Genomic DNA, 25,797 nt, shown 5'->3' with positions numbered 1-25,797 from the left:
CACACACACACAGGGAGAGAGAAGTAAGCTGCTGAATTTGAATCCACCAATCAGAGAGGCTGTGTACTTTTTCCCGCCAAAACAGGTGCACGCAGCACAGAGAGACACAGGATTTTTGCAGTCTATTTCTCATAATGACGACTCCCCTCAAACAAATGACCATAATTTCCTAACCGTAGGTGCTAGAACGGTCATTCTTACACCGTTTTGTTCAGAAGAGATGGGGGAATCTTAAAGTGTTGACAATTTATCATTAAAATATGAATTATTAAAGATATTTGACTTCTAATGCACCATAACTGAGTAGAGCAAAGCAAAAACTGTCTTGACTTGCACTCAAACAACGCTTTCTAACTCTAAATCTATTTGGAGTATTAATATCATTCTTTCACCGTAAGAGACAGCAGGCTTTGGTGAACAATCATGGAAATTTTCAGGTCTCTGTGGAAATCCATTAAAAAGATATGACGAGAGAAAAAAGTGGTTCATTTCCAGAGTTTGAAATCTGAAGAAATCTGAGCGAAGGACGAATTTCCTACCCTCAAACAAGTCCAACTCATTTCAGAACGGTAATAGGTGAGAAAGAAATTCTTGAATTGTGAGCGTCAGGAGTGTCTGAAGATATACTGGGACAAGCCTCATGTCTTAACTTTGCTACGTTAAGGAGATATGACAATTCGAAAATGCCTCTCATTACAGAAATCAGGCGGTGATTTTGAACAAACTCTCCATTGACTTTCTATGGAGAGTTTTCCGACTTTCTGTTGGTCTGAGGAGATTTGCCAAAATTCTATAAATTCCACAACAATGATAGTGACATTTTCAGAAAGCCAGCAAAAATACCTACGTTTTGATGTATAATATGTGGAAGTTGAGTGAAATTTGAGCAAGTAGCAAGAAGTTGTTCGGACATGAAGAGAAGACTGCGAAACCTTCAGTGGCACACTGGAAGCCAAGTGCATAGCAACCATAACAACGCATGGTTGTTCTACGTGAAAATATGAGGAAGTGGTTAAGTTTCAAAAACAAGCAAATTTTAGCAGAATTGCAGAAGTTTCCCATTCATTTCAAATTAAAGGAAAAAAGCTTAATATTTTAAAAAGTATAATAGTGAAAATACCAAAAGACATAGCCGTCATTAGCAGAAATAGCAGAATAGTTTAAAATTTGAACGGTGAAAATCGGCTGAAAATTGTGGAAGTAGATCCACAGCGAAAAGTGTACGGAAACACCAAGAAGGAACTCAATAGTGTGGATGCTTAAAGCATCCACACAAATAGTGTGGATGCTTAAAGCATCCACACAATTAGTATGGCGAGTAACTTTCAGTAATAGTAATAAATCACACAGCAATAGAACATTCATGTAGTTGTAAACAGCATGACAATATATCCAGTAATCCAAAGTATTCAGAATACGTTACTCTCAATGAGTAACTTAACGGAATACATTACAAAACACATCTGGAGCATGTATTATTTAATCTGTAGTGGAATAGATGTTAAAAGTAACCTTCCCAACACTTTCTGTTTGTCATTCTGATTCTTCCTAGTTGGTGTCTGGCCTTCTTTCCCATATATCTTCCCTGAGTTGGTGGAGACCCAGTTGGTCTTCATCAGGCTTTAAGAGGTCAGTGTATTTATTTATTTATCTATTTTTACGTTTCTGTTCCATTTCTTTTGTTGTGCCTTACAGGGAATGTTTTTTTGTTGAGAATTGTAGGGTCCTGATTACTACAGGGAGTGCAGAATTATTAGGCAAATGAGTATTTTGTCCACATCATCCTCTTCATGCATGTTGTCTTACTCCAAGCTGTATAGGCTCGAAAGCCTACTACCAATTAAGCATATTAGGTGATGTGCATCTCTTATTTATTTATTTATTTTTTGCCTGTCCCGTTTGGCTCTTTTGCCATCGGAATTGTTGTCTAAAGGTAAAGAAAGATGCCCAACGGATTTACTTTACCAAATTGACCATCCCAGCCTTGCCGTAATGGTCCATTTGATTCACCTTTTATTGTTTATTTTATTTTCACTTACTGAATACGGGACAGACTTGACTGGGGGAAAGAAGGGGAGAAAGAAAGAGGGAAAGAGAAACAGTTGAGAAGAGGGACGGGGGAGAAGGGCAAAAGACAAAAACCAACAGAACAGGCAGAAAAAAAAAAAAGAAAAAAAATGCATATATCAATCACCTGGATCACCTGCTGAGAAAGAAAAAAGAAAACAAGCAGAAGAGAACAAGAGTAATAGAATAAACAACATCACAATGATATATGGGAATATGACAGTAAATACTAAATATTAAACATTATTGTGCAGCACATAAGATCAACAGAACACAGTGTGCTTTGAGGTAGGAGCCAAAAAGGGTGTAGTTTGTGGGTGTGATCACCCGTGTGTACACCTGTGAGCATGGACGCGCTTGTTTTTTTTTTTAAAGGTTCCTTCATGTAATGATCTGCTAGAGGGTGTGGGGGGGCCACAGCCCCGTCCTCCAGGGCATGAAGCAGGTATGGAGGAGATCAAAACTCCAGACATCCAGAGGCCCCCAGAACACAAGAGACCAAGGAAGACCAACAGAGGGGCAGCCGCGCCACTGTCCCAGAAAGAGCTGAGGAGAGTCCCAGATGAGGGCTCACTCAGAAGCCGCGGAGCAGAAGCCAGGGGGAGTTGCAGTGACACGCCCGTGAGCTCCGCCGGCAGCCAGCCGTGCCTGAGTGACCGAGCCCCAGGCCGAGAGGCCGGGGGCACCCCACCTCCGAAGTGGCCCGGTGAGCCCCAGGCTCCAGGCCCCGATAAGCGGCCGCCAAGGAGTGAGCCGGTGTGTACCTGGACGCCCATCCCCGGACACAAAGAACCACCAACGCACCGATGTCTGAGGGAGTCCGCCACTGGCAGGGGAAGTGGTGGTAGGGGGAGATAGGCCTCCAAACCTTGGAGGGCCTGAGATGTCCCCAGAGAGGTGGCGTCTGACACCCAACCTGACATATAGACACAGAAATACAGGCATACACATATACAAACATCCATTCCCACCCTCATGCTCTCATATGCACTTACTCCACACTCAACCAACGTGGAGACAGACATAAAGAGACGCTGTACACACAATCACACTCCCCAAGCGTACTCTACGAACCGGGCCCCTGGAGGGGGGAACTGCACCCAGACCCAGGTGGTGTTACCCTTTTCCCTGCGGTGGGGGGAGGCAGACCGCCCCGACTCCGCAGCAGCAGGGAGGCCCCACACTCCAGACCGCAGTCGGACGGCCAACTCCTCCTCCTAGCCCCCCCGCTCCAGCAGGTCGCAGAGAATGGGGGTGAGAGAAGACTCCAAACCTCCCTCCACCCGCTCATTGTAGTGTTGATGCATGTGTGTTCTAAGGTGCATTTAAAACCCAGGAGGGCATGGAGCTACCTGCCAGAGAGCAGGTAGCTACGTGTATTTAAAATTGAGAGGTGGGCAACGACGCCAGGGGTGAGGTGTACACCCTGATGGTAATTTGGACTCCGTGTATCGTGCCCACCCCCAAGATCCTATATGTATGTGTAATGAGAGTGTGAGTAATGTGAATGTCTAAGTTGTGGGATAAAATTGAGGCAGAGGCAGCCAGAAGGGGACGGGGGGGGGGTAGCCTCCTCTGCACCTTGGTGACATACCTCTACTCCAAGGTCCTGCATGTGTGGGTGGTTGTGGTGGAGCGGGAAGGGGGAGGCAGCTGGAGATGGGGAGGGAAGGAAGGGAGGGGCAAGTGACCCCTCCCTGGGGCCAGCTCCCCCGCTGACCCCAGTAGGCACCCCCATACTCCGCGACCCGCCAGGGAAAGGGGGCCTAGGCCCATCCAGACCGGGGCCCAGTGATGTGCATCTCTGCAATGGAAGGGGTGTGGTCTAATGACATCAACACCCTATATCAGGTGTGCATAATTATTAGGCAACGTCCTTTCCTTTGGCAAAATGGGTCAAAAGAAGGACTTGACAGGCTCAGAAAAGTCAAAAATAGTGAGATATCTTGCAGAGGGATGCAGCAGTCTCAAAATTGCAAAGCTTCTGAAGCGTGATCATCGAACAATCAAGCGTTTCATTCAAAATAGTCAACAGGGTCGCAAGAAGCGTGTGGAAAAACCAAGGCGCAAAATAACTGCCCATGAACTGAGAAAAGTCAAGCATGCAGCTGCCAAGATGCCACTTGCCACCAGTTTGGCCATATTTCAGAGCTGCAACATCACTGGAGTGCCCAAACGCACAAGGTGTGCAATACTCAGAGACATGGCCAAGGTAAGAAAGGCTAAAAGACGACCACCACTGAACAAGACACACAAGCTGAAACGTCAAGACTGGGCCAAGAAATATCTCAAGATTGATTTTTCTAAGGTTTTATGGACTGATGAAATGAGAGCGAGTCTTGATGGGCCAGATGGATGGGCCCGTGGCTGGATTGGTAAAGGGCAGAGAGCTCCAGTCCGACCAGCAAGGTGGAGGTGGAGTACTGGTTTGGGCTGGTATCATCAAAGATGAGCTTGTGGGGCCTTTTCGGGTTGAGGATGGAGTCAAGCTCAACTCCCAGTCCTACTGCCAGTTTCTGGAAGACACCTTCTTCAAGCAGTGGTACAGGAAGAAGTCTGCATCCTTCAAGAAAAACATGATTTTCATGCAGGACAATGCTCCATCACACGCGTCCAAGTACTCCACAGCGTGGCTGGCAAGAAAGGGTATAAAAGAAGAAAAACTAATGACATGGCCACCTTGTTCACCTGATCTGGACCCCATTGAGAACCTGTGGTCCATCATCAAATGTGAGATTTACAAGGAGGGAAAACAGTACACCTCTCTGAACAGTGTCTGGGAGGCTGTGGTTGCTGCTGCACGCAATGTTGATGGTGAACAGATCAAAACACTGACAGAAGCCATGGATGGCAGGCTTTTGAGTGTCCTTGCAAAGAAAGGTGGCTATATTGGTCGCTGATTTGTTTTTGTTTTGTTTTTGAATGTCAGAAATGTATATTTGTGAATGTGGAGATGTTATATTGGTTTCACTGGTAAAAATAAATAATTGAAATGGGTATATATTTGTTTTTTGTTAAGTTGCCTAATAATTATGCACAGTAATAGTCACCTGCACACACAGATATCCCCCTAAAATAGCTAAAACTAAAAACAAACTAAAAACTACTTCCAAAAACATTCAGCTTTGATATTAATGAGTTTTTTGGGTTCATTGAGAACATGGTTGTTGTTCAATAATACAATTATTCCTCAAAAATACAACTTGCCTAATAATTCTGCACTCCCTGTAATGAGCTGTCATGGTCACGTAGCTTTCCGTTGCCCTGGAGGTCTGCCCATTTGTAGTAGTTGGGCAACAGAAGATGCCTGGGACAGTTCAGCCATAACTGGTCTTTGTATTTGAGTTTCTGGTAAACCTTAGTGTTGAAGCTACATTTTGCATAAGATCCAGTCTTAGCTATTGTAGTGATCAGAGCAAGGTTGAGTGAATTCTAATACACACTTATACACGCCATGATATCGGGTTATATAAGCATGTTAAAAGTCTGGTGTCTAAAGCAGATTTCAGTAAAACTATATTAATTATTATTAAGTGTGTGGCCACTTTGACAGATTCAGCTGTAGCTGGTAGCAGTCTGCATACAGAAGAACTCATAACAACAGTCACTTAGATGTAGATGAATATACTAATATTAATACTGATAATAAGAAAAAAAATACTGGCACTGTGGGTGAATTGTTAAGCATCACTACTCTGACTCAGATGTTATCTCACTGCACTCTTGAGATAGTCATTCAAAGCAGCACTGCCTTAAAAAAGATATTACCCTCTCTGTGGAAGGTTCCCTTTTATCATTGTCTCTTTAACCTCTGCTTCTAATATATTCCTCTTTTAATGTATTACACATCAAAAAAGCTACATGATCATTCTTAGTACCATATTTTGTAATGCAGCCAGTGCACACTTGTATGTGATTAGAGGCTCATCTCCTGCTGCTCACTGTTTCTCACTGGGCCAGAACATATTGCTATATGAATAGAATGAATAGAATGGATCTGTAGAGAGTTCTTGGTGTAAGGGGACACACTCATCACCAGACATATGTTGGTTTTGGTTGAATTCATTGACAACCAAGCAAAGATAAATGCAGTGGAAAAACTCTTTCTCAGCATCACGCAAAAGCACTTCTGTTTTTTTTCTCCAAGGTGCCTTGCGGGGCTCCATAAAAGGCTGGTAATTGTTTTCCTAACATATTTAATAATGGAGTTAACACTACATGTAGTGTGTTGACTTTAAGTGTGTTAATTTGTATGTCTCTGTTCTCCACACTTCCACATTTCCACACAGATACTTTATTGTCCCTCAAGAGAAAATCTGTTTCCACAGCCTGTGTATGGAGACATTAAAGAGCCATTTTAAAAACACACACTGGCATTACCACAAGTATCTTTGTTGTTCCAGAATATGTGTGCGCATACTTGTGTGTCACCTGATGCCACTGTACACTAATGAGAGCAAAGTGTGTTACATGCTCAAGGAGCATCCTCACCACTCAGCCTGGGGGAAAATCACTGCTTCTGAAACCACATCCAGCACAGAGCAGCTTCATCCTCCTTTTCTTGTTCCTCCCTCTTTCTGCTTCACCTTAATTTCCATTTATTTCACTTCTGTCTTTAAGTTGTATGATCATACTTATTTTCTCCTTCCCTCGTTTTACCATCAATCCTTCCGTCTCCTTTTTATTATTTTATTTGTATGAGTCGACTGTGTTTTTCTCCCCGTTCCTTTGTTCCTTCATCCTTTCCTCATCTTCTTTCTATCCTGCAGTCTACCCTCTCTTCCTCTCACCACCAAGGATCATTGCATTCTGCTTTTTTTTATTCCTCTATTTTGAAATCACTTTCTTTAGAAGGCTTCACTTCTTTAGTAGGCTATGATCAGACAGCTACCTCTTCTTTTCCCTTCCACCACTCCTTTCTTCAATTCTGCTGCTGTCCCTTTACATCCTGCAGTGCATTCTGCTTATGTTATTATATCCAATCATTGCTCTTTCCTCCCCTTGTTTTTGTTTCTTTTTCACTAAAAGAAAAAAATACAAAGAATGGGACAGAAGTATGAAGAGGAAAACTTTGCAGAAGAAGGCAATTATTAAAGTGAAGCCTTCTTTTCATGCCAGGAACATACAGAAAATACTCTTATCTTGCTTCCTTTAACCTCTACTATTTATTGCAATTCTTCTCAACCTTTCCAAGATCTTGCCGTTCCCCTTACACCTACACTGGCCTCACTCCATCCTCCTCTCAGTGCGCAGGCTATGATCAGACAGCTAACTTGTTCTCCAGCACAAAAGACGTGTTGCAGCCCTAAGCACCGCTACTGAGGAGACGTTTACTTGGTTGCTATGCAACACAAACTTTAACAACAACTTGCAGGCAATCCAGTTAGGATCAGATGGGCTTGTTGCTACCCACAGTGAATTCTGTGGAGAGATTTTCAAATTCAATAAACAGTACTTAATTATTTCTTTCAGCACATGTGGAAAGGATATTCAAAGATCATTGAGTTTCAAGGTGTGCTATACACTATGTTACTTTATACATGCAGTCTGTTTATCTAGTTTTATAAAACACATAAATACATTTAAAAAACTATGTTTTGTGCTATCATACATACACATATTACATAAATGAAAATATGTGTATTTGTGTGGTTTTTCTGATTGCAAGAGTCTATAACGAGTCTATAGTTATGATCACAACAGTAATGAAACTGTTTTAATGATTATAAAGGCTATTATAATAATTGGTTGAGCAGTGTGAGCTGTTACAAAGTGCTTTCAAAATGTCAGCGCCACAGTTTAAAGATATAATGATAAGTGTAAAACAAACACAACCATGTTAAAAATATATTTCAGTGCAATCTTGATCCTGTCTGTCTCCACAGTATCAGCAGCAGCAGACGACTAGCTGACAATTTACTGATTAATGACCCCAGTTAGATGAAGCAATTTATCAAACATTTAATATGCTCTTTATGAACCTCAGGCTGCTTCCTCGCCTGCTGCAGTCTCCTAATGATGTCAAGGAAGCAAAGAGGCAACACAAACGGAGACTCTGCAGAGACCAGATAAGACAACAAGGCCCACTCTGACGTATTCTTGCCCATAACAGTCATCTGCAACTGATTTGGTGATCTACGTGAGACCCATAGCTGCATAATAGCAGTTAACAATATTAGATGCCAGAAACAACAAGGGATTACGGTATTCCCTAACATTTGAACGTCAAGCGTCAAGAGCACACGCCATCTTGGAGATGTCCGCTGATCACACTGCATTCCTTCACACATAACTGTTGTGATCTAGTCCCATTTCAGAAGGTGGCATCCTGTTCGAGATCATTTTCCAATAATGTAATTTGATTGTCTCAGCTCACAAAGCTACAGAAAAATTCACTGGTCACCTATAGAAAACGTGTCCTCCAGCTTCTGGAAACATGAGACTGCAGAGCCCATAGAAGCAGTAACAAAACGGCATCAAAAATGAGTCTAAGTTGGACGTTGAAAAGACGTCCACAGCCAGGGCTGGACTGGGACAAAAAATCAGCCCGGGCATTTTGACTAGTGACTGGCCCACCATGGTATTATAGGAAAAGCCATAAAGCCTTAATAAACTTAAACCTACACCATCCTCCCTATTCTGGTATTCTAAACAGTACTTAGCAAAAATATAAAACAACCTAATTTATAATTACATATAGCTAACTAATAAGGTTGCCAACTCCCAGCAAAAAAAGAAAAAAAAATAGGGAACCACTCCCCCACCCTCTACCTCAAGATGCTTAATTGGCTAAATTGATTTTACTTTAATGCACGTATAAAACAAATGCACAGAAATCTATTATTTTTCTCCAGTAATTAAATAGATTCAACATCTTTCTTCAACAGAATTGCAGACTGCACAGATGGTACCTTCCCAAAGGAAAGAATACTATAACTTATAGGGTATATACTAGACTTAATATTTACTGAATACAATAATGGATTTCTATACATTTTACATCAGATGAAAACTTTGGTTGTAAAATTCAGATAATTATTTAGTAAAAGCTAGACATTTTAAATAAGAATAAGAAAGAAAAGTATTTCTTTGTGCCCCCTTTCCCTGTTAATGCCCTACCTGGCCCCCCTGGTAAAACTTTGCTAGATCCGCCCCTGCACACGTAGCTGTCAGCTACTTAGAAAAGGATTCCTGGTGTTATTTGTCTCTCAGAAACAGTTCATAACTTCCCTTCAACTCATTCATGTCACCTAAAAGGTAAACCTGTTTCTCCATCACCTGTTCAGCTCTGATGATTCAGTAAGGACGTCTCCTGGTTTCATCTTCATGTTTCCCTCTCACCACATGTACAAACCGATATCATGACCAGCAGCTTTTACAGCTGTGGCTCCAGCAAACATCAGCTGATACTAGAAAGTAATATTAAATAAATTCTAACAACATCTGATCAAACTTAAACGTGCTGCTGTTGTTTAGAGTGACCTCCGGTGGTTTCCTCTTTCTGCCACAGAGAGAAAAGCCAATCAGCTGATCATGGATCAGTTTCATGATTGAATTAGCAACTTTCTATCTGAAGTAGTATAGGACAAATTGTCTAAGGAGCTTGCAAAGAAAAGTGTCTGGACTTGTTTAAGTTGCTTGAAGACGTTTCACTTCTCATCCGAGAAGCTTCTTCAGTTCTAAGGTCAAATGGTGGAGAGTCCCAGATTTAAACCTAGTGGGAGTATCCCCCAAAGAGGGACAAAGGACCCCCTGATGATCCAGCCGAGGTGTGAAAATGGGTGTAGGTCACAATCAGCCAGGGTTTCGGGTGAGCTCATTGTGAAACCTGGCCCCACCCTATCATGTGATTTCCTGAGGTCAGATGACCCAGGATGTGGGCCACCATTTGACCCTTAGAACTGAAGAAGCTTCTCGGATGAGAGGTGAAACATCTTCAAGCAACTTAAACAAGTCCAGACGCTTTTCTTTCCAAGCTCCTTAGACTACGATGACCTGGATGACTGAGAACCTTCACAGACATATAGGACAAATCGCGTTCCTTTTCACCTCAACTTTAAAGTTCGACCTCCTCGGCTGTAATTGGTCCAGCCCAGAGTCGATCATGACCAACTGGCCAATCCACCACCATTCATTTATACCGTTAAAAAAGAAAAGAAATAAAACCCCATGAGCCCATAAAAACGGGCATACCGGGCCCGGTATGCCCGATGGCCAGTCCAGCTCTGTCCACAGCGACCACATCAGGACTATAAATAACTCGTACACGGGGGTCAATGGTCAATGGTGGTCAATGGTAACTTTATTGTCCCTAACGGGAAATTGATTTGCAGTATGTCCGTACAAACAAACAAACAAACAAACAAACAGATAACCAACACATCACATACAATCACCAAAATAATATAAGCCTGATAAAACAACCTAGATTTTTCATCAAAAAAGTGCAATGTGCAATGGCAACAACACTTATGGTTTAGTGTTATTAACTATGATAATAGCACTAGGTACAAAAGACAATCTATGTCTCTTTGTCTTCACTGCAGGCACTTTATAATGACGACCTGATGGAAGCAGTTGAAAATCATTAAAGAGAGGCTGATCTGAACACAACAGGACAGAGGTTGCCTTCCTCAGCACCTGCCTGTTATAAAAGTCCACAAGCTGGACCTGAGACCTCCCTGAAATCTTGCCCGCCACTTTAACCAGGTTGTTAAGTCTGGTCTTATTATTCAGGGACATATTACCGTACCAAGCAATGATACAGAAAGTTAAAACAGATTCAATCAAACTTTTATAAAAAAAGAGTCATCATTTCAGATGAAACATTAAAACCTCTCAACCTCCTTAAAAAGTACAGTCTTTGTTGAACCTTTTTCACTGTAGCAGCAAGATGTGACTCAAAGGACAGAGTCTTATCAAGAACAACCCCCAAATACTTATAACTGTCCACCAGTTCAATGGCTGCACCATTTACCACTGTAAACGCAGGATGAGGGGATGACTTCCTGAAGTCAATAACCATGTCCTTGGTTTTCAAGGTGTTAATCATTAAGAAGGACTGATCACACCATGAAACAAACTCATCCACAACAGGCCCATGGGAATCCTCTTCACCATGAAGGAGGCTTACAATGACTGTGTCATCTGCGTATTTAATGAAATGCCTGTTGGCCTGTGTACTGCGACAGTCATTAGTGTACAAAATATACAGTAGAGGAGAGAGACAACAACCTTGTGGTGAGCCAGTAGAAGAGTTCAGCTGTTTGGAAAAACAACCGTTTACTCTCACACACTGAGATCTGTCAGTTAAAAAGTCTAAAATCCAACCAACGAGATTAAAATCAAGTTTAAACTGGTTAAGAAGGTTATCAACTAAAAGATGTGGCTGGATAGTATTAAAAGCTGAAGAAAAATCAATAAATAAGAGCCGAGCATGAGCTTTGGCGCCATCAAGATGGCGATAAAGGAAGTGATAAAGGGTGGATGTCAACATTAGAGCATCAGTAGACATAAAAAAAGAGGTCACTGATTTGGAGACAGAAAATTTTTAGATTTAAAAAAAAGATCACTGCAGTCTGAATTTTGGGAATGGTGTGTAGCTTTGTTGACAGACAGACAGACAGACAGACAGACAGACAGACAGACAGACAGACAGATAGATAGACAGATAGATAGTTCTATCTATCTATCTATCTATCTATCTATCTATCTATCTATCTATCTAAAAACACCCATAAGTGAAATCATAACAACTATTTCTGCATGCGCCTGCCTCTATAACCACAATGTGTAGTGTCATAGAGGCAGGCACATGCAGAAATACTTAATGGCTGGAGGGTGATGAAGATTATGATCTTCATTTCAAAGGTGAGAAAAGGAAGGTGAAGACGAGAACAGAAGACTAGAAGTAGTGTAGAGAGAAGGAGGTGAGGTTGAAAGATGAAAGTGGTGGGGTGATGGAGGAAAGGTTAAGAGAACTACTTGTTTAAAGGAGAGAGAAGTGGAGAGAGGAGGAAAGAATAGAAAATTATGGCTCAGCCTGAGCTGAACCTTCATCTCCTCCACCTTTGTGTTGCTGGGAGATTTTTTTGCCTTTGGAAGCAGCTCCAGATGCAGCTCTAGTTCGAGGCTTTCTTCTCCTGCTCTTTCACCTTCTTCAACTCTTTTACTTTCCTTTGTAATGTTTCCTTTGCTTCTTTTTCCTGTCTTTTCAGCCATTTGAGGGCTTTTTTACACTCTCTCTGTAAGTTCAGTGTCTGCTATTTCTGTCTTAATTCCCATTACTTCCATCTTCTCCTCTACCAGTGTTGTCTGGACTTCCAACAATTCCTTCTTTCCATTTTCAGCTTTCTTCTTTGCACACAGTGTAAAGAGTTTGTCTTTGTAGAATGTTGTGAGTTTGTTTACTGAGTTTGTCTATTGTCACCTTCTTCTCCTTCAGGCTGCTTCACGTAGTTGCTCTTTCAGCTAGCAGATTTTCAATGGCCTGCATAAGTCTTTGTGAATCCTCTTTTAACTGGAAGTTCTCAGCCTGGGTTGCTTCTCAATCAATTCACAGATGATAGTTCGTGGAGCAGCGCTCACCAATCCTGTTGTTCACCTGGAAATGCAGCTACATTAGAGAAGTTCAGAGGAGTTGATGTTTTCTTCTTCTCACGTTGCCCGTTGCGGACTGTAGTTTCTATCTTGTTGCACAGCTACTTATGTAGACACACTTCTCTAGCAGTTGTAGAAGTGGTAATGTGTCCGCTTACTGACAAATCAGACAGTTAGGAGGAGCTAAAATTTTTAAATAGTGTCTCAAGTCTTTGTTTTCCTGAATGAAAATCAGTAATAAATACAGAGTCCTAAATGCAACTTTATTGCTTGATTTTTAAAACCTTGTGGCTGAAAATAAAAGTGTTGCCTCATTCATGTTGTTGCGTTAACAAAGTTGGGCGTCCTTGTATGGTGAGAGCAACACGTAAAAACGAAAACTATCTTATGGAAATTTGAAGATGAATTTAAATGTCTCCCATGTCTTAACAATAAAGCTTTTATTTTTTAATTCACACAGTTTTCTTCCTGCCTTCAAACAGGCCACACTTTATTAATATATCAGCTCTTTTCCATTCTTACTGACCAAAACATTTACATCACTGTAAACACAAAGATACTGTACAGCGCTCTTGCACCTCTAATTTATCAGCAGAAGCCCAGTTACTTGCATTCTAATCTTATAGTTTACTCTTCCTTTGTAAAACAGCTGGGTTAACTTAGCAAGTTGATAATTAGTTGCTTGTGCCCACTTCTCCTGATCTCCTGAGTCAGGGTGTGTCAGTTCAGCTGGTAGAACGATACCCTGGGTGTGTTGAACCTGATTCATACCACAGGGCTCAGAGTTCTGCTGAACAGTCTATTTGTTCTAAAGTTTGAAACATGCTCTGCCTACACTGAACAGTACACCAAAAACATAAAAACCTCTCCTGTTGCCTAGCAAAAGCAGCTGTTAACCAATGGATGCTGTGAAAAGTTTTACTTTTTTAGGTTGTTTCAATGTTTATGAAAGAAGACATGTCCAAGTATCCCAGGCTGAGATGGAAAAGTAAAATAATGCCGGACAGTCACTGCAGGAATTAACATCAGCCATTAAATTTTCTTTAAACAGAGAAGCTGGGTCCACCTCAGGAAAGTTCAAGCAATCGGCACATTATTTCCTGCATTCTGGTGAACTTTTTCCCCAAATGTAATTTAACAGCTCAGAAGTGTTTCAGCTTATTTCTGCTCATGTTCAGAACTTTCTGTACTTTGCACACAGATCTGAGTTTTAGGACTCGCGTTCATCTAAACAAGTCTGTCTCAAAACAGGAAGCACAGAAAACATTATCCTAATAATAGGAAAATAACCATCACACCAATGTCACACTCTCGCCCTTTACATACTAGCGTCTCCATCACTGAGATCATAACAGCGATTTTTGTGGATGTGCATGTTTGTGCACGTGCTACTTCATCTAAGCCTCTGCACACGCACCAGATGATCTTTTGCTGTGCAGCTTTGCACTCATTCTTCATACTAATAATCATTTGTTCTTGTTATTCGCTGTTGGTAAACGCTCATTTGGGGCCCGCTGATGATTATGAGAAAGCGCCTTTCACTGGATGCCTTGAGCATCAGTGCTATCTGTGCACACCTCAATAAAAAGCATTTTCCCTTTCTTCTCTCTTTCTTCCCCACCTCATAAATATTATACAGTACAAGGCAGCAGAGAGCGATATGTACAGCAGCAGATAAGAGACGCACTGTTTGGGTTTAACACTTGAAAGTCCAAACTGACGTCAACTTGCTGATGTGACTGAACATATCTATTAAAGTGGCTCCTCTCTGAAGTGTGCCCACACATTCACTTTCTCTTGTTTGCAAGTTTAAAAGTCAAATATAAAAACAGCAGGTCCAATTGTTTATCTTGTGTACTTGGAAAGGTTTGCATAACCTGTTGTGTTGATCTCAAGGGTCAAAAAGAAGAAAGAATCTTGAGATCAAACTATTTAACAAATCCACCTGTCACCTGGCTGACCTTCTCACTGGCTGCCTGAAATACACAAACTTTTACACTTAGCTAGATTAATGCGATGGTGTTGTGTTTAGTATGTTGCTTTGTTTCTTTTTTTTTGTCTTTTTTTGCTTGTTTTCTATTTTTCTCTCAACAGGTGATCCAGGAGATTTTTTATTTTTTTTCTCCCCCCCTTTCTCACTGTCCCTCTCCCCTTCTGTTTTTCCTTTCCTTCCTCTTTCTTTCTCCCTTTCCTATCTCTCACTCATGTCTGTCCCGTCTGTAACATCTGAAAGTAAAATATAATAAATAATAAAAACAAAGATCGACCAAATGGACCAATACGGCAATGCCACGATGATCCATTTGGCAAAGTAAATCCATTGGGTATCCTTGTTGGTCTTCAGACAACAATTCTGATGGCTAAAGAACCAAATGGGACAGGCGAAAAAAAAAAAAAAGAAAAAAAAAAAGAAATACACAAAATGATGTTTTTGTATTTTCAGATGTTAAAGTAGTTTAAGTGTTTTATTAAATTTTCTTCCTGACTTCACCTGCTGGCTTCTCATGAACTCTTCTCATGAATGTGTCCCTTTTCCCAAGGCACATATTTCATGTTTGTTTTCATTTTAATAATTGCTTTATGGATAACTGACAAATTCAATATTTATTGTGCATGTGCAGCAATCTTTGAACATGCCAATCTCCTTACCTCAGTCGACATTTTGAGAAAGACTTTTTTGTTGTTGTTGCACAATGATATCTAATTTAAGAATTTCTACTTTCCAAACATGGCATTACATCCAAATGATGACTACGTGAATATGTTTGTTGCTTAAAGGTCAGAAAAGAAAAGGTGATGCTTTTCAATTGTTTTGACCAGCAGTCCAAATACTAGAGTTAAGTTCAATTTTCAAACCTGTCAGAATCAAACTAATTCAGTGATCACGTACCTAAGATGGCAATGACTTCGTCGTCCTGGATGACCTCCAGTGACCCCGACACCACGAAACAGAGGGTGTCAACGCTCTCCCCGGCGTGAAAGATCAGGTCTCCTGGAGCGCAGTGGGTGGTCTGAAACTCGACTGCCAGTGAGCGCAGGCAGCCATCACTAGCTAACCTGAATGCTGGATGTTCGTTGAACACCTGAATAAGAGAATCAGATTGAAGAGTTAGACTGGGAAAAAATGACCAGACAGGATGTGGTGCATTATACTGCTGAAAGAGGCCACAGCCATCAGGGAATAGGGTGTACATGGTCTGCAACAACGCTTAGGTAGGTGGTACGTGTCAATGTGACATCCACATGGATGGCAGGACCCAAGGTTTCCCAGCGGAACACTGCCCAAAGCATCACACTACTACTGCCGGCTTTCCTGTTTCTTTTCAGCACTGATGACAGTTTTTAGACCAAATTTTAAAGCAAGTTTTTCTTTCAACGCCTTTGGATTGCTGACGCTCGAGGAACACAGACACACTACAGCAGGCTTGGAGGGCTTTCTTTGCAAAAAAAAAAGTTCTCATCTCATAAGTGGACAAGAACACTTTAGATTTCGTTGCTTCCTCGTTTTACTATCTGCAGAAGTACACATTTTCTGATATCCTTGAGAAAATGAAACCGCTTCCACCCGGTGAGATAATCCATCAGAGCACCAGGGGAAGATTTTATTTGGTTTGTGCAAGAGTGTTTTTATATCAGTGCTCCTTGTCAATCACCTGAAGCCCTCAAGCAGAAATGTAAGCCTCCATCTGAAATAATCACTCAGAAGCACATCTCTCAAACTTCAGTGTCGCGTCTTTGTGGTTTCGCTCTTGGAGTCTTGTTTTGCCAGGACAGCAGGCAGCACACCGTCAGCAAATTGCAGCACAATGTGAGTGCATGAAGTGGTTGGGGTTTAAGGGATACAACACCTGAAATGTATCTAGTGTGGCACCGTTAAAGTGTTCACATCAGCTGCTTCATATTAAAACTGAAAGGGAAGAAAAAAGGAGAGGTTCAGATTTTTCCTGTTTTCTTTTTGTTAATCCATCCATCCATCCATCCATCTTCATCCGCTTTGTCCGGGGCCGGGTCGCGGGGGCAGCAGCCTAAGCAAAGAGGCCCAGACCTCCCTCTCCCCAGCCACCTCCTCCAGCTTATCCGGGGGAATACCAAGGCGTTCCCAGGCCAGCCGAGAGATATAATCTCTCCAGCGTGTCCTGGGTCTGCCCCGGGGCCTCCTCCCGGTGGGACATGCCTGGAACACCTCACCCAGGAGGCGCCCAGGGGGCATCCTTGTCAGATGCCCGAACCACCTCAGCTGGCTCCTTTCGATGTGGAGCAGCAGCTGCTCTACTCTGAGCCCCTCCCGGATGGCCGAACCTCTCACTCTATCTCTAAGGGAGAGGCCAGCCACCCTTCGGAGGAAGCTCATTTCTGCCGCTTGTATCCGCGATCTCGTTCTTTCGGTCACTACCCACAGCTCGTGGCCATAGGTGAGGGTAGGGACGTAGATCGACCGGTAAATTGAGAGCTTCGCTTTTACACTCAGCTCCCTCTTCACCACGACGGACCGGTGCAGCGTCCGCATTACTGCAGCTGCAGCCCCAATCCGTCTGTCGATCTCCGGCTCCCTTCTCCCATCACTCGCGAACAAGACCCCGAGATACTTGAACTCCTCCACTTGTGGCAGGAACTCATCCCCGACCCGGAGTGGGCACTCCACCCTTTTCCGGCTGAGAACCATGGCCTCAGATTTGGAGGTGCTGATCCTCATTCCCGCTGCTTCACACTCGGCTGCGAACCGTTCCAGTGCGAGCTGGAGGCCCTCACCCGATGAAGCCAACAGAACCACATCATCTGCAAAAATCAGAGATGAGATTCTGAGGCCACCAAAGCGAAAGCCCTCCGCCACTTGGCTGCGCCTAGAAATCCTGTCCATAAAAATTATGAACAGAACCGGAGACAAAGGGCAGCCCTGGCGAAGCCCATCACCCACCGGGAACGGGTCCGACTTATTGCCGGCAATGCGAACCAAGCTCTTGCAACGGTTGTATAGGGATCGAATGGCCCGTAGCAATGGGCCAGACACCCCATATTCCCGCAACACCTCCCACAGGACACTCCGAGGGACACGGTCGAATGCCTTCTCCAAGTCCACAAAACACATGTAGACTGGTTGGGCAAACGCCCATGCACCCTCAAGTATCCTATTTTGTTAATCACTTTGAAAAAAATGTGGGGCTTAATTAAAAATGTATTTGCATCTTAACCCAATCTTTGTGGGGGGAAAAGCAACTTAATGGACAGGACAGGACATGAAATACTGGTAAAAGTAAACAAAAATCTTGTTTTTTTTTAAAAAAACAACTAATTCCACTTCTTTTGTGAAATAAAACCAAAGCACAATATCTTCTTCCTTTGAAACTCCTAAATGACATCCAGCTTTAATTTCCTCTTACAATTAAACAGAATGTCTTCTTGTCCTGTTTCACAATCTTTTATCATAGTCAAACATCCCTGAAAAATTAGATGTATTTGAAACGAATGTAGTGCGTGAGCTTTATTTCAGAAGAGACACTGAAAATCAGCCGCACTGCATGACAAGACTAATTTTAGTAACTTCTGACTAACTGTCATTGGAGACGGCTGTCACACAGCACAATTACCCAACTGAAGGTGTCCTCTGATCACGCCACTTTAGCATTTGACATCTCCTAGAGTTTTGAGAACAATATCATTGCATGTTAAGTGATATCTAAAAGACTCTGAGCACAATTAACCTTCACTCAGTTATAGAACAAAAGCTCCCGATGCTGATGCTGTATAGTCAAAAAAGCATAACATCTTTCGCTGCTTTGTATATGACCCACAGATATATTTGAATATACAAACCAGCAGCCATGCTTCTATTCAGGCACTAGTGAACTATCCTGGAGATATACAATGATAAGTGGAGACAAACTTTCTTTATCGGAACAAAAACAAAACAGAAATTTTATTTCTATTCCCTATGCCTTTCTCTCTTTCCTTTACCCCCAACCGGTCGAGGCAGCCAGTCATCAATCCCTACAATCATCTGATTGTAGGGATTTCTCTTTTAGTACCATAGAGTCTTTACTTTATGGTACAAGGCACTTTGAGGCAAATGTTGTACTGATTTGGTGCTGTATAAATAAAACTGAATCAAAATTGAACTAAAGAACTGAAAGGTATGCCATGCTATGCCACAGAAACATCATGTCTTACTTCCCATCTGACATAAGACATGATAGTTGTCACTAGCAGCTGATTTTTCTGGAATGAGGGAAAACATTATAAGAACAAGTGTGTAATTGCTGCAGGTGTTTGACTTAAAGCTGTGCCAAAGCCTTGACTCCAAGTTTATGCTAAGCCCCAGCAAGAAAAAGACTCTGTCCTCTCTCAGCAGTGTGCACACGCCTCTCTAATCTCAACTTTGTTGCCAACCATATTGAAAGGTCTGCTAAAGTGTAGCTATTAAAGAGACTCACTCAGACACATACGGTTACATATCATAGCAGGAGCTTATTTTTCACTACCTTGAGACACACATTATCGCATCTTTCATAACTCAATTAAGCATTGTAACAGAACTGATGTATGGATATATGAAAATAACTGCATACCTTCCTGTTGAGATGGACACAGATGTCGGCCCGCATGTCCTTGGGACAGATGGATAAGACCTGTAACACAAGAAACATGAGAGGGTGACGTGGTAGTTTAGACTAACAGCACCTTCCTGTTGTCCAACGGCTTCCTTGGTGACCTTCTCTGGATGGATACCAGGCATCCAGCTAGTAGGAGAATCCCAAGTAGACCCTGAGATTATATGAACCTCATTCGACTTGGGTTCTCTGGATTTCCCAAGTCTTGAAAATGTTGTTGGGGAGATAGATTCAGGGCTACTTTGCTTTGGTTCATCTAGGCTAGGCAACAGACATTTTTAAAAAGAGGTCAGCGGTCAGGGACAGCTACACTGTAGCCGTCACCTTCCTCTGTCATACTACATCTGTCGGATTGTCAAGTAATTCAAAGTGTTAAGAAAAGAACGTTTGAAATTCAAACCTAAAGACAATAGGAAATCATTTAAGCTGCGTGATGTTTGCTTTCTGCCTTCTTATTGTTTTTGCAGTGAGACCTGTTGCATTCCTGTTTTTATTCTCAGACCACCTAACTAACTCTGCATGATTCACAATTTAAAAACACATATCTTTATTTCTGTTGTGTGTGTCTTTACTCAACCACCCCAGTTCATGTTCTGTCTTAAGCAATCTGTAATAGCTCCTGTCTTTTAAGGCCACTCTGCCCAAAAACCTACTATTTCTGTGCTTGGCCGACTTCTGTATGCCTTCTAGGGGCAGCAGCCAGTTCTTGTGAGCTGTGGGCAGTAGTGGCATCACCTGGATGTCATAGGTGTGTTGTGCCTGGAGCAGATGACCGTATCACTGAAATATTCCCTCTGAGGTTTTGGCTCACGAAGAATACTACATTTGTTGGCCTCATTATTAGAAAGCCCATTTTATCTGATTGTTCAACAATATGAGGATATGAGAGAAGCGTAACAAGGTTCCTTTTAAAAAACTTCTCATTGATGCCATGTGGCTGAGGAAGGGATTTGGAAGATAAATATTTCAACGCTCAATGCAGTGTTTTAGATTATGACAAACATGAGGTGTCTGTGCAAGGTGAAAGAACAATATATGTGCATTGAGTTTATTGAACATTGTTGCTGCAACAGAAGCTAAATGGTAAATGGGCTTTTTCTTATGTAGAGCCTTTCTACTCAGTTTGAGCACTCAAAGCACTTTCTACTACAAGTTTCATTCACCCAATTACACACAAAATGCTTTATCTGACATTCACACAGATGCATCCTGGTTCAGTATATTGCCCAAGGATACTTGAGCACAGGGCTGTTGGTGCTAGGGATCAATCCAACAACAGTCCAGTTGGCAGACACCCACTGACTACCACCTGACCCACAGCTGCTCCATCAGCCCTATCTTATTTTCATCCTGGGCAGTGTATTTGTAGTGTGATTGACTTGGGTCAGTAAGTCAGTTGCAGAAAAAGACCAGAGGCTTTCTTGCTCAAGAACACTTCAGCAGAAAGCAGATGCTGTCAGAGAAGATCAAAAACCTCAACTTCAAAGTGAAAGCTTATTTGTTTTGAAACCTGATTTTTCAGAAACTTCCCGTCTGTGTATGAGTGACAGATTTTATATTCCAGTTTGTTTAGTTGCATTCATTACCTCGCAGTGAAAACAACTGCAGCAAAGGCAGACTGTTAATGATAACCGTTTAGTGTAACTCATTACACACTTTTTAAAATCTGTCCCAATAAATGAAGTACTTAGCAAAATCAAAGAAAACAAAATATCATCCTCCATAAATGCTGCCATCTTACTTATGAACAAAATTGAGGAGGGGGGGAAACTTAAGAGAAAAAAGACATATAAAAGTCTTTTGTTTGCTCCATTTAATGTGGATCATACAGTATCAAGAAGCCTTTGGGAAACACTGGTGTTTTTGGGTGTGTACTCATATAAAGAGCTGACTATGAACCATATAACGGCTCCCAAAGTGACAAACTTATCTACTAATTGGTCTCAGCTCTGACAGTGAGGTATTTATCCAGAGAGCAGGAGCAAAACTAGCCTTATGTCTCTTCAAAAGTGTATAATTATCTGGGACTGATGAAGAAGAGGCTAAACTGAAAATAACGTTACTGGGAAAGTAAACTAAATGGGCAGAGAAAGAAGGCATGGACAAAACTTGAAAACAGGAAATAAATAATAAGAAGATTACATGAGGCTTATCTTGGATCATGAGTTTATAATGTGCCAGTCTCCAGTTCAGCCAAAAAAACAAAAAAAAACAACAGGCTTTAATATTATTTCATATTTAATAAAGAACATAAAAATAAACAAAAGACAGCTAATCTGTCTAATATCCTCAAAGTTAAATCAAACTGGGGAAATTTCAAATCTCAAAGTCTCAAAAATGGAGGTTCAAACAATATTATTGCAAAATGCAATATATACATATATGTATGTATACATGTATGTATTTGGTTAATTAGCAACCAAGGCTTAATGTCTATTTGGTACAATTTTAGTACTTGGAAAAGAGAGCTTTTCATCTAGTATATATCTGGCATTTGGAACAGTTCTGTTCTAAATATTATTTATTATTTAATATGTATTTAATGGTAAATGATGTGGGGTGATTAGCTAACTCTGATATATGCACAAAGTATACAGGTATTGTGGTAGTGTGCTGAAATATCATCATGAAACATTATGCCTTTGGACCACTTTTCTATGGGTAATCGTCATAATGTGAAGATTTTATGTATGTGTGTTCCTTATTTCCTCCTAGATGAGAAGACCGATCTTGAGGAAACTTTGTATAAAGAAAATAAAATATCTAAATCACATATAAAAAATGTTTTATACAAGCTCTACAATCATATTTATACATTTGACAGGTCAGCTGAGTAGAGAATGGAATTTCAGATAAGAATCTTGTGCCATAATATAAGCATGCACATATTTGCATGTTCTCTAGCCCTGTGAAGACCATGCACTCGCTCAGGGTAGTCAACTTGATGATAATGACAGTGAGGAAGAGTGGAACCCACAGTTTTAAGGTGCAGTTAGGAGGTAATGTGTGTGGGTAAGCACCAACATCTGTATTGGTGTATGTGTGTTAGGAACATAGATAGGACTACAGAGGGGCTCATGAGGTACCAGGATTCAATGGTACTCCAAAAGTCAGAAATGTGATGTCCACCTCACATTTACAAGCAACTGCTTCCTGAAGTTCCACACATAACGGTTATTAATGCCACACACACACACAAACACACACAGGTGTAAAATGCAGGGTTCATACACCTTTTTCAGAGTCAAACTCAAGCATTTTTAAGCACTTTAAGGTCCATTTCAAGCTTTTCCAGCACATTACCAAAAAAAGTATGCATGTTTCACTTCACATCACCTCAGTAAGACCATGTGAAAGTTAAAACAAATCATATGAGGTTGACTGAAACACTTTTGTTCCCCTTTTGCTAAAACATAGAAAAACACACCACACAAAATACTGCAAAACAAAAAGGCTGCCTTATATGTAGATAGTGTCGAAACTCAAAACGCACATCTCACTTAAAATTTAAGACGTGTAAATGTGAACAAATCCACTTGTTAGAGATATTAATCTCCTGCTGAAAAAAAACAACCCCACAAAACAAGACAACTGCACCAAAAACCACAAAATACTACACACCGCAGCCAAATTAATATCTCATCAGATATTGATGCTTCTTTCATATGTGACACAAAAAACAGGAGACAGATGTTTGTTTGTTTTTTGTAGCTCATTCATTCAAAATTAACTGTAAGATGTTTAACTACATTGCTGCTGTGTTATTGTTGAAGTCCTAAATTATCACCTTTAAAGTGTTTGTGCTAATAACATCATGTACAGTGAGACAGGCATGGAGAACAGCACTGACTGGGAGAGGCTTTGAACAGATGACATACTCAGTTCAATTCAACATATAAGACTTTAAGAATGCACAATCATCTATCAAAAACCTATTTATTTAATCTATCATTTGTGAGGTTATTATGTACAATTATAATGTAATGTTCAGCTGCCTTAAATAAACAGGCAGCCTTAAAGTATGAAATATTCATTTGTCTACTGTCTCAGTGGCTGATAGTGCCCCACAGGCCTCAATGTGAGCTTGTAGCCATTATAATGTTGAAGTTGTTTAACGATTAACAGATTTTGAATGAAAGCAAGGGAACTTCGGTAGCACAAAAAAAGTGTCTATTCTTTGTGCACATATGGATCAGTCATATTACCATTGTTTCCCACTAAGGTGTTGCCAAAGGCACCTAGTTAATGCTTGAAAAAGCTGCAGCAATACACAAAAATATAATCAATATTCTATTTACTTGGTGACAACGCCGCTTTTAGCCTTCAATCAGAAAGCCTTAATTTGGCTAGTTAAGCATCGGGCTAAGGCTTAAAGCTTTCACTTAAGGAAAGTCACTCACATTACTGCTACTGCTATGTAATCTTAGTTAGGTTCACAGCATATTCCATAAATTACCATGCCATAACTAACTGTTATAACAGCGCTGCCATATTGCATCATACTGGGTGCATTTCAGTCATTTATACACATAGCTAGTTTCCTAGCTATGTGTAACGTACACACTCTCGAAATAAAATACACGAATAGAACTTAAATTTAATGTATATAATCTTCACCAAAGTGCAGATGTCTGAAACAAAATGAGACAATAGCCTTTAATATGTACATTCCCAAATTTCATACATTTTGGGGGGAAAAATTAAGAGTCTTTTTTTTGTTAAGTTTCCTGACACTATATGTTTGTGTAAATTAGGTTAAAACTCATTTATATTCACTTTCATTACGGCACATAATACTGAAAAGAACACTTGTGTGTATTTTAAGATGTTTTCTCTTTGCTCTGAAAAAAATGTTATGTAGATTTTTATTTATTGATTGATTTACTTTAAGACTCTTTGAGAACACTGATACAGCAGCTAATTTTGAGACATATATGGGTAAATGCTCTTAAATGTACTGTTTTTGGATGTTATAAGCATCTATGACTATTAAATATAAAACCGTCACTCTCAAGCTTTTGCTTCCTGACACATCACTTGATACTTTGTAATCTGTATAAACGACACGGTGTCTGGCTTTTTCAATTCCAGCCCGGATGATTACTGTAGCACAAAATACCAAATCTCCATAAACAGATGGCACATCAGTAATACATTAGCTTTACCTGACATGTTGCGTCTCAGTCTCACCTTTTCCGTGTCGATGCCTTTGGTCATTGACCAGGTGGAGACGATGTAGTCCATCACCCTCTCACTTAGACCCTTGGGAACTTGGTAGAGTTTCAGGAAATCCCTGACATTGTTGAGCATCTCATGGTAGCGATTGGTGTTGGCATACATCTGCTGGAAAATCGTGGTCACATTTCCAAAGATGGTGGCATAGAGCAGAGCTAGAAAGCAAGTAGGAGAAGAAATATGAAATGTATAAAGCGCTCATTTCAAAAACATTTGATGAAAACAATTATTTTGACTTGAACTAAATATCTGCTTACTGCAACACACCGAGCCAAAAATCGAATGTTTTAAAAAGAAATGGAGCCTGCTTTGTTTTAATTTCTAACCATAAATGTACACCTTGCAAGAAGCCAATAGTGAAAAGCACTACATAAATACTAATTTGGTTTATGTGCCCAATGAGTTACACCAATCCACCACAACATTTAAAGCAACTGGTCCTTCTAGATAAAAGAGTCTTGGCTTGGCAGACCTTCCAAACAAATCGTACTTGTACAGTCATGAACATTAGCACGTATTACACTAACTGAAGCATGGAGTTTGAGATGAAGATCCTGAGTCTTTTGCAATTTCTCTGAGCATGGCACAGTCTGACCTTCAGTGAATTTGCTGGAAAGATTGAGGCATTGGGCTTATACCATCCCATCCATCCATTCGCTTCCGCTTATCCTTTTCAGGGTCGCGGGGGGCGCTGGAGCCTATCCCAGCTGTCATAGGGCGAAAGGCGGGGTACACCCTGGACAGGTTGCCAGTCTGTCGCAGGGCTAACACACAGGGACAGACAACCATTCACACCTAGTGGCAATTTGAATTATCCAATTAACCTATCCCCACAAGCTGCATATCTTTGGACAGTGGGAGGAAGCCGGAGTACCCGGAGAGAACCCACGCAAACACGGGGAGAACATGCAAACTCCACACAGAAAGACCCCGGCCTGATGGTGGAATTGAACTCAGGACCTTCTTACTGTGCGGCAACAGTGCTAACCACCGTGCCACCATGCTGCACCGTTTATACCAATACTCCTGAATACTCCAGACTAGCAAAGCACCAAATCTCTGCTTTTATAGAGGTGATCCCAATAGCTGATGATCATTTAATTGGGTGCATTTGATTAGCAGAACATGGCTTCTACTTACCCTCTGACTTTCTATGGAAGAAGAGAGGGTATATTTAGTTTGTTACACTGCATAGAGTCCCAGGAAAACTTTCTTTTTCACATGACTGTAGGTACAGCTTTTGGTAACAAGACCCTTCTGCCAAGGGTCCGATGCGATGGACAAATGGAAA

General features: G+C 41.2%; 1 protein-coding gene across 1 annotated transcript in view; it reads right to left on the bottom strand.

Annotated features, from left to right (window-relative positions):
* The window catches only part of kcnh5b (potassium voltage-gated channel, subfamily H (eag-related), member 5b), a 189,663-nt gene that overhangs the window by 63,750 nt on the left and 100,116 nt on the right, over window positions 1–25,797 (bottom strand). The window contains exons 9-11 of the mRNA XM_085379214.1: window positions 24,462–24,661; window positions 19,230–19,289; window positions 15,557–15,749 (exon numbers count right to left, since the gene is read on the bottom strand). Of these exons, the coding sequence (XP_085235340.1) occupies window positions 15,557–15,749; window positions 19,230–19,289; window positions 24,462–24,661 (453 nt within the window). The remainder of the gene's footprint in view (window positions 1–15,556; window positions 15,750–19,229; window positions 19,290–24,461; window positions 24,662–25,797) is intronic.

This window comes from Diplotaxodon limnothrissa, linkage group LG19, assembly GCF_057381915.1.
Source record: "Diplotaxodon limnothrissa isolate DT_005_m linkage group LG19, D_limnothrissa_male_GT1.1, whole genome shotgun sequence".
NCBI lineage: Eukaryota > Metazoa > Chordata > Actinopteri > Cichliformes > Cichlidae > Diplotaxodon > Diplotaxodon limnothrissa.
This window is presented reverse-complemented; position numbering and strand designations above follow the sequence as displayed.